The sequence below is a fragment of the Nyctereutes procyonoides genome, unplaced genomic scaffold, assembly GCF_905146905.1.
Source record: "Nyctereutes procyonoides isolate TBG_1078 unplaced genomic scaffold, NYPRO_anot_genome, whole genome shotgun sequence".
NCBI lineage: Eukaryota > Metazoa > Chordata > Mammalia > Carnivora > Canidae > Nyctereutes > Nyctereutes procyonoides.
The window spans coordinates 45,768,708-45,782,167 of record NW_026575042.1 but is presented as its reverse complement, the minus strand read 5'-3'; the positions used below and the strand labels follow the sequence as shown (position 1 = coordinate 45,782,167).

The window sequence follows — 13,460 nt, the reverse complement described above, 5'->3', positions numbered from 1 at the left end:
TTGGACAGAAACATTCTGGAAGAATAACAGCCTCAGACAAGATGCTGTAGACTGAGGGGCACCTGGGGGACTCAGTCGGTTAAGTGTCTTCCTTCGGCTCAGGCCCTGACCCCAGGGTCCTCGGATGGAGGCCAGCATCAATCCTGGGATCCTCGCACTGAGCTCCGCGCTCAACAGGGAGTCTGCTTCTCCCTCTCCCTCTCCCCCTCTCCCCTGTTCACACACTCTCTCTCTCAAGTTAATAAATACAATCTTCCAAAAAAAAAAAAAAAAAGCCATGGACTTAATCTCTTAAAATTCTTATGCTGAAACCTAATTTCCATTGTGATGGTATTTGGTGGTGAGGCCTTTGGGAGGTGATTAGGTCACAAGGGGAGAGTCCTCATGAATAGGATTAGGGCTCTTCTAAAAGAGGCCCCAAGGGGTTCCCGTGCAGCCTGAGGACAGAGCCAAAAGTCGGAGGCACAGGGACATGTGGGAACCAGGAAGCAGCTTCTCACTAGATCCACATCAAGCCAGCCTGATCTTGTTCTTCCCAGCCTCCAGCACTGTGAGAATAAATTTCCGTTGCTTCTAAACCCTCCTGTTTATGGTATTTTGATACAGCAGCCCAAACTAAGTAAAACACAAGGCTACTCTGCCACCAGGATAAAATTGCAACAAAACAAAGCCACTTGGTAATTTTGTCTAATCACAAAAATAAGGTCACCGAGCCACCACAAACTACTACCCCCACTGTCTGACAGCGCCCGATTCAGAGCAAAACCTGGCTTGCTTAGACCTTCTCCCAAATCATCTAACCGAGTCTAACCATCCTCACCCTATAGGTTCTTTCCACCATGCTCTTCCTAAGACACCTGGCTGTATTGGTGACAACCTATTTAACTCCGGGTGTGTTCCCACAGATGGTGGTAGGCTCCCATTTCACATTCACTGATATCCACAAGCATTTTAGGGGTAAAGTAGTATTATTCCTACCAATTTACCCCCAGAGAAACTGACCGTGAACGTGGTCAACTGATTTAACAGAGATCACATCTGGAGACTTCCAGGCCTAACCCTGCTCACTTAATGCAGGGGTCAGGCCCCACCCTTGGAACAACACCCAATGGCCTCAGCCACAGGGAATCTCGGTTTGCGCTCCCCTGTTCCCCTGACTTACAAGTGAAGTCAAACAGCAAAAGCCCAATTCATCCCACCAGGAACATTTTCTCAGACTTGAGAGGCTTTAAAAGGAACCTGAGGGACGCCTGGGTGGCTCAGCGGTTGAGCGTCTGCCTTTGGCTCAGGGCATGATCCGGGGATCCTGGGATCGAGTCCCACATCAGGTTTCCTGCATGGAGCCTGCTTCTGCCTCTTTCTTTCTTCTCTCTCTCTCTTTCTCTGTTTCTCATGAATAAATAAATAAAATCATAAAAAAAAAAGGAAGCTGAACTCTGCAGTGAAGATGTGTGTTCCAATCTGGGTGGTAAATGAGTGGACGTGCCTTACATATTATTCTGTATACAAATGTTTAGTGTGTGTACACATATTTTACAAAAGTGCAATGAACTGAAAGCAAAGCCCCCAGGAAGACACAGATGGTACCAGGCCTCGCAACTAGAGTGAAGCACCCATCTCAGGCACAAAACTGGAAGGGTACAAAAATCTCATTAACTGGAAAAAAAAACTCATTAATTGGGGCACCGGGATGGCTCAGAGGTTGAGCATCTACCTTAGGCTCAGGTCGTGACCCTGGGGTCCTGGGATAGAGTTCCATGTTGGGCTCCTTGCAGGGAGCCTGCTTCTCCCTCTGCCTGTGTCACTGATGAATGAATAAAAACCATCGTTTTTTTTTTAAAAAATCTCATTAATCAAGATAAATGCAATTAAAAAATCAAGTTGTCAAACTATGAGGCCGGGACCAGTTTTTGTAATAAAGTTTGATTGTGAGTTCCTAGCAGCAGGTGCCTACTCAAAACCCAAAATAGCAAGTGACCTGGCTGGGCGGGAGGGGGGGGGGAATCCCCAGGAGCCCCCGACTGCACACCCACCCGCTGGGAGGCACAGGGAGGACCCGGAGCCCGGGAGAGAAGGGGAGAGAAGGGGAGAGAAGGCGGGGGGGGGGGGGGGGGGGGGGCGCGGCGAGGGGGTCCTGCCCCTTTAAATCCCGGGGCTCCTGGCGCGGACAGGCGTTGCCCAGGGAGACGGACACACCGGCCTGCGTGCTCTGGCCCGCCAGGGTCGGGAGGCCACGCTGGCCACTGCGCTAGCGGCAGCCCTGCTTCCCGCAGCCATGGCCAACTTGTACTCGAATCCTGGCTTCAGAAAGCCGGAGGAAGAGGACCGGGAAGAGGAACAGGAGGAGGAGGAGGACGTGGAGGAGGGGGAGGAGGTGGAGGAGAAGGAGGTGGAGGTGGAGGTGGAGGACGTAGAGGAGGAGGTGGAGGTGGTGGAGGATGTAGAGGTGGAGGAGGAGGAGGTGGAGGAGGTGGAGGAGGAGGTGGAGGTGGTGGAGGATGTAGAGGTGGAGGAGGAGGAGGTGGAGGTGGTGGAGGATGTAGAGGTGGTGGAGGATGTAGAGGTGGAGGAGGAGGAGGTGGAGGAGGTGGAGGATGTAGAGGTGGAGGAGATGGAGGATGTAGAGGTGGAGGAGGAGAAGGTGGAGGAGGTGGAGGAGGTGGAGGAGGTGGAGGATGTAGAGGTAGAGGTGGAGGAAGAGGAGGACGTGGAGGAGGTGGAGACGCAGCAGAAGGTGGAGTTGGTGGAGGCGGCGGAGAGGACGCTGGAGGCGCACGGGGCGTTCAGCGATGCGTACCTCTGGGAGGCCGCGGCCTTCGGGGACAGCAGCGGGGAGGGCTCCGAGCCCCTCCTGCCCCGCCTGGCCAGCGTCGCCAGCCCCAGCCTGAGCCCGACCCCGCCGCTCAGCGCATCGCCCAGCGGGTCCTGGAGCGAGACGCCGAGCAGCAGCGCGCGGTCCAGCACCTCATCCCAGAGAAGTAGGGGCCCCGCGACCCCGCGACCCCCACCCTGCCCGCTCCCAAGTTAGGGCGTCGGGGAAGCGCCTGGTGCACCTGCAGGCCCGGTGCCCGCCCCGGTCGGGAGGCCGCGCTGGCCACTGCGCTGGCGCAGTTGTTTCGAGGATTCTCCACCTCCCAGAACTGACATTGCTGTCGGGGCCGAGGTTGGAAGATGGCCTGCCTCTGGCCCCGAGACCCCACTGCCCCCCCAAATCCGCTTTGCAATAATCAAAAATGTCCTCAGATGTTGCCAGAGGTCTCCTGGGGCCCGAGGCCTAGGGAGGGGGGCACAACTTGGCCTTTTGTGAACCGCTGATTCAGAAGCAGCGGCTACATCTTTTGATGTCTCCTTCAACAGATTTTCCTAAAATATTTCAGACATTTCGGAAAGACCTGCCTGGAATGAATTTAGATCGGTAAGAAAATGTTTTGTTTCCTTATTATTTTTTCTGAAGCTGGTGTTGATTACCTCTTGGATGAACACGTCTGGAAGTAGAGTCCAATGATCCGGGGCGCTTATAACGAATTTATTTATCCACAAAGGTTTTTTGGAAAAACCATGCTGTTAGACGCTTTGGAGATTGAGACGAGGTCCCTTGTCCATCTACCTGCGGAGGTGGCCCGTCCACTTAACATAACATGAAATGATAACACTGTGCCAGGGGGACATGAACAAGGGCTGTGAACATTCGAGGTGGAGGGCTCTGCTGGCTGAGACAAGGATCACAGACGCCTTCCGTGAAGGACACTGGGAATTACGGTCTTCCCCCTCCCTTTTTCTTACTATTGTTATTGCCAATAGCCCTCAGGCACAGGAAGACACCAGAGAAATACTTTCTGGAACATCTTTATGAATCTTCCCTGAAATCTCACAGCAAACCTGAGTCCACAATCTTGAATGACCATCCACCTAAGCTTTGCTTTCACAAGCAACTTTTAAATTCTTCAGCATGAGGAGGGCTGTTCTGTCCCGCTGTTATGTTTTCATTTATCCTTTTAATTCAACTTCTTAAGAAAAAAGTAACATGCACATGGTTAAATATGAAAGGATACAAAGGCATAAAATAAAAAATCTCCATGCCCTTCTTCATCACCGCACCCCCAATCCCCAGTTAACATATTGCTAACAGTTTGTTTCTATTATAATTTTATTTTTAAGTAATCTCTTCACCCAAGTGGCTCAAGCTCACACCTCCGAGGTCAAGGGTGGCATGCCCTACTGATTTTGGCAAGCCAGCCACCCCTCCTTATTCTAAACAGCATATTTTCATTCCCTGATTTATCAATTTTTGCCATAATTATGGGCTTCCTACCCATGAAAGATGAGGAATATAACTCATACTGTTTCCCCCCTCTTCATTTTTGGTATTTGCTATTTTTTAGGTTTTCTAGCCTTTAGGACTTTATTTAAACCTCTACTATCTGATTTCTCAACTTTAGCAACTATCTACTAACTCATTATGAAGTTAACACACTAATGCACTTCTACTTTCTTCTATCCTCTCACCCCTTTCTCCCCCAATTAACAACAAATCATACACATTTTATAACAAACTATATTATTGTGTAATATATATTCACACAAAGTCATTATTTTGCCAAGTTTTATTATGTTCATATTATGTTTTTACATAGTTAACTCAGTACAGGTTGATTCTAAAAACTGAAAATCGATCAACAATATAATTTGATGCTGAGAACCCAACAATGTGATTGGATTCGTGCACACTCAAAAAAATAAAAATAAAAAATAAAACACCCAAAATCCTATGTCAGTAAAACTTGGCTCCTAAAAGGGAACTGTCAACTCTCAGTTGTTAAGTGTCTTCAGCTTTCCTGAGCTGGGTTCAGTGGCCACCGTGCCTTGATTCCCATAGTGCTTGCTTGCTTCGATTCCTTCTCTGTTTGCTGGAGAAACTCCTCAGGTAACTATCTCATGCAGATCTCGTGGGTAGTCAGATTTCTGAGTTCTTGCCTGTCTGGAGGTTTCTTCACTTTACCCTCATCCTTAATTAATAATATCACAACCTGGCATAAAAGAATACATTTAAAGCCCTTTTCCTCAGAGCTCAGAGGGCATTGGTTCTTTGACTTCTAGTAAGTACTCAGTACTGCTGATCATTCTGAGTCCCAGACACCAGCGATATGGGATTACCTCCTTCCCTTCATTTGTCTCTGTTCTTTCCTTCAGAACCCCTCCTGGATAGCCGTGGCCCCTCTTGGACGGCTTCAAGATGTTGGGTGTTTATATGATAATATACAGCCCTTGAACAAGAAATCTTCTCTTGGTATTCCTGTTTGTCATTTCCCAGAAGCCAGGTCTTGTTCTCTGTTTCTGTTCAAATCACTGTTGCTCTTAAATCTCTTTTTAGAGTGCTCAAATAAAAATCAAGTTTTTTGTTCTTTGAAGTTCTTTTTTTTTTTTTTTCCAGGATTAGTCCTGTTTATCCAGTAGGTAGCTGGATGGAGTCATTTCTGCAGCTGAGTAGCTCCTCCCAGGGCTGGCCTGGCAGGTTGGGAGCCCTACGTGAGTGGATGGGGGCCGTCAGAGCCAGCCTCTGGTGGAGTGTCGGCAGGAAGCAGGCAGGTAGATACCGACTATAACTGGGGTTGGGATGAGGACATGTCGCTGTGGGGTTGGAGTTCTCCGTGAATTTTATTTCTAGGTGGCATGTGCCTTCCTCCTTTCTCATCCAAGGCAGGTCCTGCGTAACCTCATGCTGTGCTCTGCTTCTCTTTCCGACCTAAAAACTCCCCAGAGACGCTGCCCGCTCTGTAGAAAGCAGTTCTTTGGGCTTCATCTGTAAATAAAAACAACTGCCCCTGTATGAGGGGAGAAGAAGGGGTTTGCCTGCCTGGCCCACTGCTTTGAATTAACTTCTTGAACTCCTCCGATGGCAGTCCCAGGTCCCTCCTCTCTGCATTTGGTTGAGCCTGAGCTAGGAACGTCCCAGAAGAACTTCACTTACCTCTCTTGTCTTGAGCTGTAGTGGTCTGCACTCTGGTTTTCCATCAAACTAAAGCCATTTCTTTTTGTTCCTTAAGGACTTCGGTATTATTTGTCTACGGATGACACCTTTCTTATTTTCCAGGGTTGTCTTTTTCATTTGTTTGTTTGTCTGTGTTATTTCAGGAAGACCTTGGAAAGGAAGGGGAGGAGAGTTGGGTGCTCCACTGACATCTTGACCCGAACTTCCTATTGTAGGGGAACATCTCTTTACATGATCAAATTTTTAATTCCTCCTCATAAATCTTGTTAAGAAGATGCTTCTTTTATATTTCAAAGCATTCTCTGGTGAATTTGGTAAGATGGTGTTTTTAAGGAAATCTGCCCTTAAGAAACCATAAAAATGCAATCGATACTGGCTCGCCTAGTTTTTTTCCTGTAAAAATTTGGAAAGGTTTATTTTTTTATTGAAGTTCAATTTGCCAGCATACAGTATAACACCCAATGCTCATCTGGTCAAGTGCCCCCCTCAGTGCCCGTCACCCAGTCACCCCAACCTGTGCCCACCTCCCCTTCCCAACCCTTTGTTCGTTTCCCAGAGTTAGGAGCCTTTCATGGTTTGTCTCCCTCTCTAATTTTTCCCACTCAGTTCCCCTCCTTTCTGTTATAATCCCTTTCACTATTTATTATATCCCCCGTATGAGTGAGACCATATGATGATTGTCCTTCTCCTATTGACTTACTTCACTCAGCATGATACCCTCCAGTTCATCCACATCAAAGCAAATGGCGGGTATTCATCCTTTCTGATGGCTGAGGAATATTCCACTGTATACAGAGACCACATCTTCTTTATCCAGTCATCTGTCAAAGGACACCGAGGCTCCTTCCACAGTTTGGCTACCGTGGACATTGCTGCTGTGAACATTGGGGGGCAGGTGTCCCATTGTTTCACTACATCTGGATCTTTGGGGTAAATACCCAGTAGTGCAATTGCTGGGTCGTAGGGCAGTTCTGTTTTTAACTCTTTGAGGAACCTCCACACTATTTTCCAGAGTGGCTGCACCAGTTTGCATTCAGTGCAACAGTGCAAGAGGGTTTCACCTTCTGTTTTTTAATTACTTTAATTACTATTGTTTATTACCTTTCTGGTTGAAAATGGGATCAACTGTAGGTGGTGAGATGAATGCGGAGAAACACAGGTTTTGAAGCCAAATAGGTCCAGGCCTCATCTGTATCTGCCACATGCAATTTTTCAGAAGTTCCCTAGAGCCTCAGTTTCCTTGATGGTAGAAAAGGAATATTAATAGATGCCTTGATTAATTTTTGTGAATATGAATGAAATAATGCGAGTAAAGCAACTACTATGAAGGTACTACTGCATAGTAAGTTCTCAGTGTCAATTCTGTTACCCTCAGTCACCTGCCAACTTTACACAGAATTTCAGGAACAAGCTTTGGTGTTGGTTTGAGGAAGGCAAAAAGACCTTGATGAATAATGTATCGATGCTGTTAACCATTGAATTGGGAAAAAAACCAAACGTTAAACATTGTCTAGGGATTGCTCTACACCTTAACGCTTGGTCCCTGTAACTTGTCTCTCTGGGAGCTTAGATAAATAGGAATCCCCCAGAGACTTGCACAGGTGGCTTCAGCAGAGCTTTCTTCACTTATTACAAGACACAGTCATCTCAGAATTAAAACAACCCACTGCTGCAAGATGCCAAGGAACCAAGCATCAAAAAAGGAAGGTGGAGACCTAAGAAAACTAAAAATGGTAAAAAAATAAAAAATTAAAATAAAAAATTAAAAAACGGAGCAAACACAGCCCTAAATCTGACTCATTCATTCGAAAAAAGATTTGATAATTTTATAAGATCCAGCAAATTATTTAAAAACCTGAAATTCAAAGAGGCAAAGGGACTTGAAGCAATAATTATTTACTCGTTACCAATTAACAGTCATTTTAACTAGTGAAAGTCCATGTCTGCCTTCCTGTCATGTCAGTGATAATGCAAGTGACTGAACTACTTAGAAAGAATACAAATTGTTTGGTTACAATGCATTTAACTTCAACCCTTTAAAAAAAAAAAGGTTGTATTATTTTTTAAACTATTTAATTGAGGCACCTGGCTGGCTTAGTCAGAGGATCATATGGCTCTTGATCTCAGGGTTGTGCATTCGAGCCCCACACTGGGTATAGAGATTACTTAAATAAAATGAGCAAAATGTCTCATTGAAATTCAAGTAAATGTTTAAACACACGCACCGTCACTGCCACCACCAACACACATGCACAGAGAAAGTTGTAGTAATTTATTCCCTAGAGGGAAAAATATGGTACTGGGAGCCTCTGGGGCTTAGGAAGGAGTACTTTCCCTATGATGCAAACACACTGTGCCTGACTTTACTGAGAGATAAGAATGGAAGAAAACATTTCAAAGAAAATAGAAACCACGATCTTCTCGTGTAGGTGCGTTGACCGTTAAAATGTGCTGTATTTGGAAGAACTGCTAACAACTACGTAGGTATACTCAAAACTAACACTTTGTCTAAACTTCAGGACTATGTATCACACTTTGTATCCAGGAATTCCAACATCAGTGCAAACAGAAGAAAGCTGGCTTCAAGAACTTTCTGGCAGAAGGCAGAGGAGTGAGTAGTTTGATTTCTCGGCTTTAACTGGGAGATAGGCTTGCACATTGGAATGAGCATGGTGGTGAGAGGTGGTGGGAGAGCCGGGTTTGAATCCCAGCCCAACGCAAACTGACGTGGAGATGCCAGGGCATGAAATCTTAGCTCCAAGGAGTCTCAGAATCTTCATGTGTCAGTAATAAGAATAATACCTCAGTCACAGAATTGTTATGAAGATCAAAATGAGATTAAATATTTAAACTCTTTGGCCCCTAGTCTGTAATAAATGCCAACATTTATGTTCTCCATTATATCTTGATACATAGCTTCATTTTTTATTAAGAAGTGATATGCACTTCTGTTTCTAAATGTCAACCATTAGGAAATAAATAATACAAAAATTAAAATTGTAATTTATCCCAGGTAAGTAATTATGAATAGCCTTTCCTTTTACCTTTTCTGTTTGTTTTATATTGTCACTTATTCATCAGATGCTTGTTGAGCACCTTAGCACATGCCAAGCGCCTGTCATTGTCCAAAACCTGTTCTAGGAAAATGGCAATGGAGAAAAACAAAACCCCTGTCTTAGTGATCCGGTATTAAAGTGTGGAAGGTAGAGGTGATGGTGAGATAGATAATACATAAAATAAGCAAATATGTAGTACATTAGGCGATAGAAGTGCTAAGAAGAAAAAGCAGAGGAAAGGGACAGGATTTGTTGGGTGGGAGGGGTTCAAGGTTACACAGGGTGCCCAGGGAAATCTTCACTGAGAAACTAAAATATTTGAGCAAAGGCTTCAGGGAGGTGGGTGAGCAAGCCAGGATGATCTCTGGGGGCAGGCACTGGGACTCGCAAGCGTCTCCTCCTAGAACCAGGGGGCAGTGGGTATGGCTGCAGCCACGTAAGTAGGAGGAGAATCTGAGGAGAGAGAGAGCCAAAGGATCAACTGAGAACCAAAGCATATTCAATGGGAACAAAGTGAAAAGATGCTAGAGGATTTGCCCAGAAGACTGACAAAATCTAACTTAAAAAATGAACCAAAATATTAAAAAGTTGTTAATAATCCCCAGATGAACCCACACAGTCAATGTAAATCTGATGGGATTTTTCAGTGGCCTCTGACGAGTTGTTTTGTGGCCCTGGCCTAGCAGTGTTAAAAGACAAACTGAGGCATTTTCAGATTTCTAAGTCTGAGCAAATGTGGATTGAAACAGAGCAGTGCCAGACAGGAGATAGAAGCACTCCCCAGACAGGAGTGAGGCCAGAGCTTTTGACAGAGAAGACACCGGAGCAAAACAAGGAAATTTTTTGATTGGCTATAGTATAGTTTAAAGAGTTGAGTTATTTGGGAAAGCCTGGTTGGCTGTTTTCAGGTTGGCTATTCTTAACCTTGAGGCATTTACAGGAATTGACTACGGCAGATTTCGGTTTGTTTACCGAGGCTACCAAGGAAGGTGTTTGGGCCACCTCGTCTCATGGCCATTGGTCTGCACCAAGCAGGAACCTTGTGAACCTAGATGTGCCTCTCCATTTCTTCCAGATCTCCTCTCATAGTTTTTCTTTTTCCCATAGAGGACTCACGCAGCTCTTCTAGTTTATTCCTAGGAGTTGTAGTTGTACTGATGTAACAATTGGACACTTTTTTCCTGGTTTTATTTTTTTAATTATTGTCAATGCGAAGGAAAATTATTGATTTCTATATATTAAGCTTGTATCTGCCCCCCCTTGCAAAAATTTCTTATCAATTCTAATAGTTTGTAAGGTGAAAGTCTATGAAACAACATTTCCTGTGAGCAATAGGCAACTTTGTCTCTAATTTTTCTTTTTACTTAGCAGTGTATCATGGGCATCTTTCCATGCCATGAAAGGTCCACCTGATTCACTGGAACGACTGCACAGTATTCCCTTATACACAGTTATTGTGGCTTATGCCTAATAAAACTGATTGCTAGACATTTCAGAGTCGGTTTGGTTTGATGTTTTGAGCTCTCCCCATTAACAAAGAATGCCTTAATAAAAATCTTTGTGCATTCATTTTTTTTATATATCTGTGCTGGTATTTCTGTTGAACAAGATGCCTAAAACATATTTAAAATGTTTTCAGATACTCCACATAGGAAGTGCATCATTTTCTGGCCCACTTATTTCTCCACCCCCAGTCCTTGCTGGCACTGGCTCCGTGAACAACTAGACCAGCTCCCTTCCTCTCCCTCTGTCCTGTTGTAGGTGGATCTGATTGGTTTTCCTATTCCAATTCTATCAGTCTAAATCTTCTAGATGTTTATTCAAAGTTGCCAATGGGTACCTTCCCCATTTCCATCACTGCCCTGGAATCTGCAGAGGGAATAATCCTCATAGTTGAGTTCAGTGTCTTAAACTAGAACCTTCAGCACCCCTCCCCCTGAAAAATCTCCTACACAGTAACAGACATAAGGTAGACAAAGCGATACTTCAGAAAAGCAGAAAACAAGAGTTGGCAACACAACGTTTATAGTCAAGCAAGATGTGCATCTCTGCAGTAGTCTAGGACCAGAAAGAAACAAGGAAACCCTCTTAAATGTGCTCATCAAGGGTGACTTTCCTCTGGTCCTCATTGTTGATAAAAAGGTTATTTGGAAAAGGCAGAAAAAAAAAGTATAAGGTAAAGCAAACACAAATAAGGGTATTTATTTTTCCAAGAGGCATATCTTGTTTTACGTTACGTCGCTTTCCTTCTTTGTCAGAACCGATGACAAATGTGCACTCATTTTACAGAGAAGAAAACCTCCTCTGTAACTAAGGATACTGAACATGAAAATCTGGCTTCTAAGTTAAGAGGTAAGTGGATGTTTGGAGTTCCCTCCCTTTGTGGGCAAAGGCCAGCTAGCCCTGGGGAACCAGCCTGAACTGGACAGCGTCCACCTCCTCTAGGAAAGCCCTCCCCTGAGAATATACTCGAGGACGGGGTGAAAAGGTTTCAGGGCATTTAAACTGTGTGTGTGTGTGTGTGTGTGTGTGTGTGTGTGTGTGTGTGTGTCTGTGTCCGTGTGAGTGTGTGATGGGGTGGTGGGGGTAGTGGGTGACGAGAAAGTGGAGCACACCGTTATAAAAGTTTTAAACTTTCCTTCCAAATTGATGCTTTTCAGAAAAATGGGTAATTAATCCCAAAGAGCGAAAACTGAGTATTTTATGTGAGCTGGAGGTAAGAAATGTTTATCAGTCCAACAGTACTCAGTTTTCATGGTAAATGTCACTTACTCAAACATCAGTTCTCTCTTTTTAAAAACGTAGTTTAAAGAAGACTTCATAACCCTGTTCGAGCCTTCCCTGAGGACCTTGCCGAGCATCGGGCCACCGTCCATTCTGCAATTCAAAGGAGAGAGCTCCAATTTAGGCATTAACTTCAAGGTGATTTTTAAATTCATGCTATTTTGAAGTTTTAAATTTTTGCCTATTAATAAATGATGTAATAAGCCACGGGATGATTTGCCTGGAAGACAGCGAATCTACTTTAAAAAACAAAAGTGGGCAAAGAGCTCTTTTACCTGGAATAGCACTTAGGGCGGCTGTGTTTCTTTGCTAGGATTGCTGGAACCATCTACCGCCAACGAGGTAGTTAAAACCGCAGCAACTTACTGTCTCACGGTTCCAAAGGCTAAGAGTTCAAAACCCAGGAATCAGCCAGCCCGGCCTCTAGGGGAGCATCCTTCCTTGCCTCCTCCCCGGCCCCAGTGTGGCCATCAAACCTTGGCCTTCCTCCAGCCCCGGGTTGGCTGTCCCAGCATTCTCTGCGAGCCTGTGTCCCAATGTCCCTCTTCTCCAAGGACACCAGTCTTCTTGGATTATGACCTAATGATCTCTCATCTGCACTTGGTTCCATCTGCAAAGACCAGTAACTAAACAAAGCCCCATTCACAGGTACCAGAGGTTAGGACTTCAAAATATCTTTTCAGGGGACACGATGCAACCCGTCACAGTGGCCACCAAGCCTGGAAACAAAGATGAACATCTGCCATACTTAGTCATCTCAAGTGACCCATTAGTGCCTCTGTCTGGTGGGCGAGGGAAAGGCCATTGTAATAACTCTCACGGGATGGCACACCGCCCCGCTGCCCTGGAGCAGTGAGGGACTGATTGCTGGTATGATTATTTCCAAACCCGGATGGTCTGGCCGTGTGGAGAGAGCTGCACCCCTCCCAGATTGGGCCCCCCTGAATTATTTCCTTTGGGGTATGCTAAAGGTGCAGGCTCCCTCACTGGAAATAAGAGCCGGCCATGGTGTGAGGCAGCAGGCCGCAGACGTGTGTGCAGGGTCAATGGGAGTGCTGTGTGGACCCACCGACATGCGGCTCATAACCGCCTTGGGGTGCATTCCACTCTGCAAGTCTAATGAAGGGGTGACACAGTCAATATGTCATGTAATAGCAGTCAATATTTTCCTGTTTATAGTGGTCCAGGTTTCTAAACTCTGGACTCTTCAGGCTGAAATTCTTTTTTTTTTTTTAAGATTTTATTTATTTATTCATGAGAGACACACACAGAGAGAGGGGGGTGGAGCAGAGACACAGGCAGAGGGAGAAGCAGGCTCCATGCAGGGAGCCCGACATGGGACTCGATCCCGGGTCTCCAGGATCAGGCCCTGGGCTGAAGGTGGTGCTAAACTGCTGAGCCACCCGGGCTGCCCTGAAATTCTTTATTCAAACCTAGCTCCTTTCTCTTCCTGAACCATAAAAGCTTGTACCCCAGGAAGTTGCTGGAGTTTTCTTCAGCTGACACCCAGAGACGGTCCTGAACATGAGGAAAGCCCAGGGGCCTTTCTTCCAGGGAGTTGTCCCCGCGCTGGCACCCAGATCTTGGGCAGATGTTTGAGGTCTGCGTAGATGGGGCTCTGATGGGTGGCA

General features: G+C 45.6%; 1 protein-coding gene across 1 annotated transcript in view; it reads left to right on the top strand.

Annotated features, from left to right (window-relative positions):
- The first annotated feature begins 2,275 nt into the window (after window positions 1-2,275).
- ERICH6 (glutamate rich 6) overlaps window positions 2,276-13,460 on the top strand; it is a 31,009-nt gene continuing 19,824 nt past the window's right edge. The window contains exons 1-8 of the mRNA XM_055321051.1: window positions 2,276-2,401; window positions 2,447-2,527; window positions 2,771-2,978; window positions 3,358-3,415; window positions 8,509-8,600; window positions 11,335-11,397; window positions 11,706-11,761; window positions 11,851-11,967. Of these exons, the coding sequence (XP_055177026.1) occupies window positions 2,276-2,401; window positions 2,447-2,527; window positions 2,771-2,978; window positions 3,358-3,415; window positions 8,509-8,600; window positions 11,335-11,397; window positions 11,706-11,761; window positions 11,851-11,967 (801 nt within the window). The remainder of the gene's footprint in view (window positions 2,402-2,446; window positions 2,528-2,770; window positions 2,979-3,357; window positions 3,416-8,508; window positions 8,601-11,334; window positions 11,398-11,705; window positions 11,762-11,850; window positions 11,968-13,460) is intronic.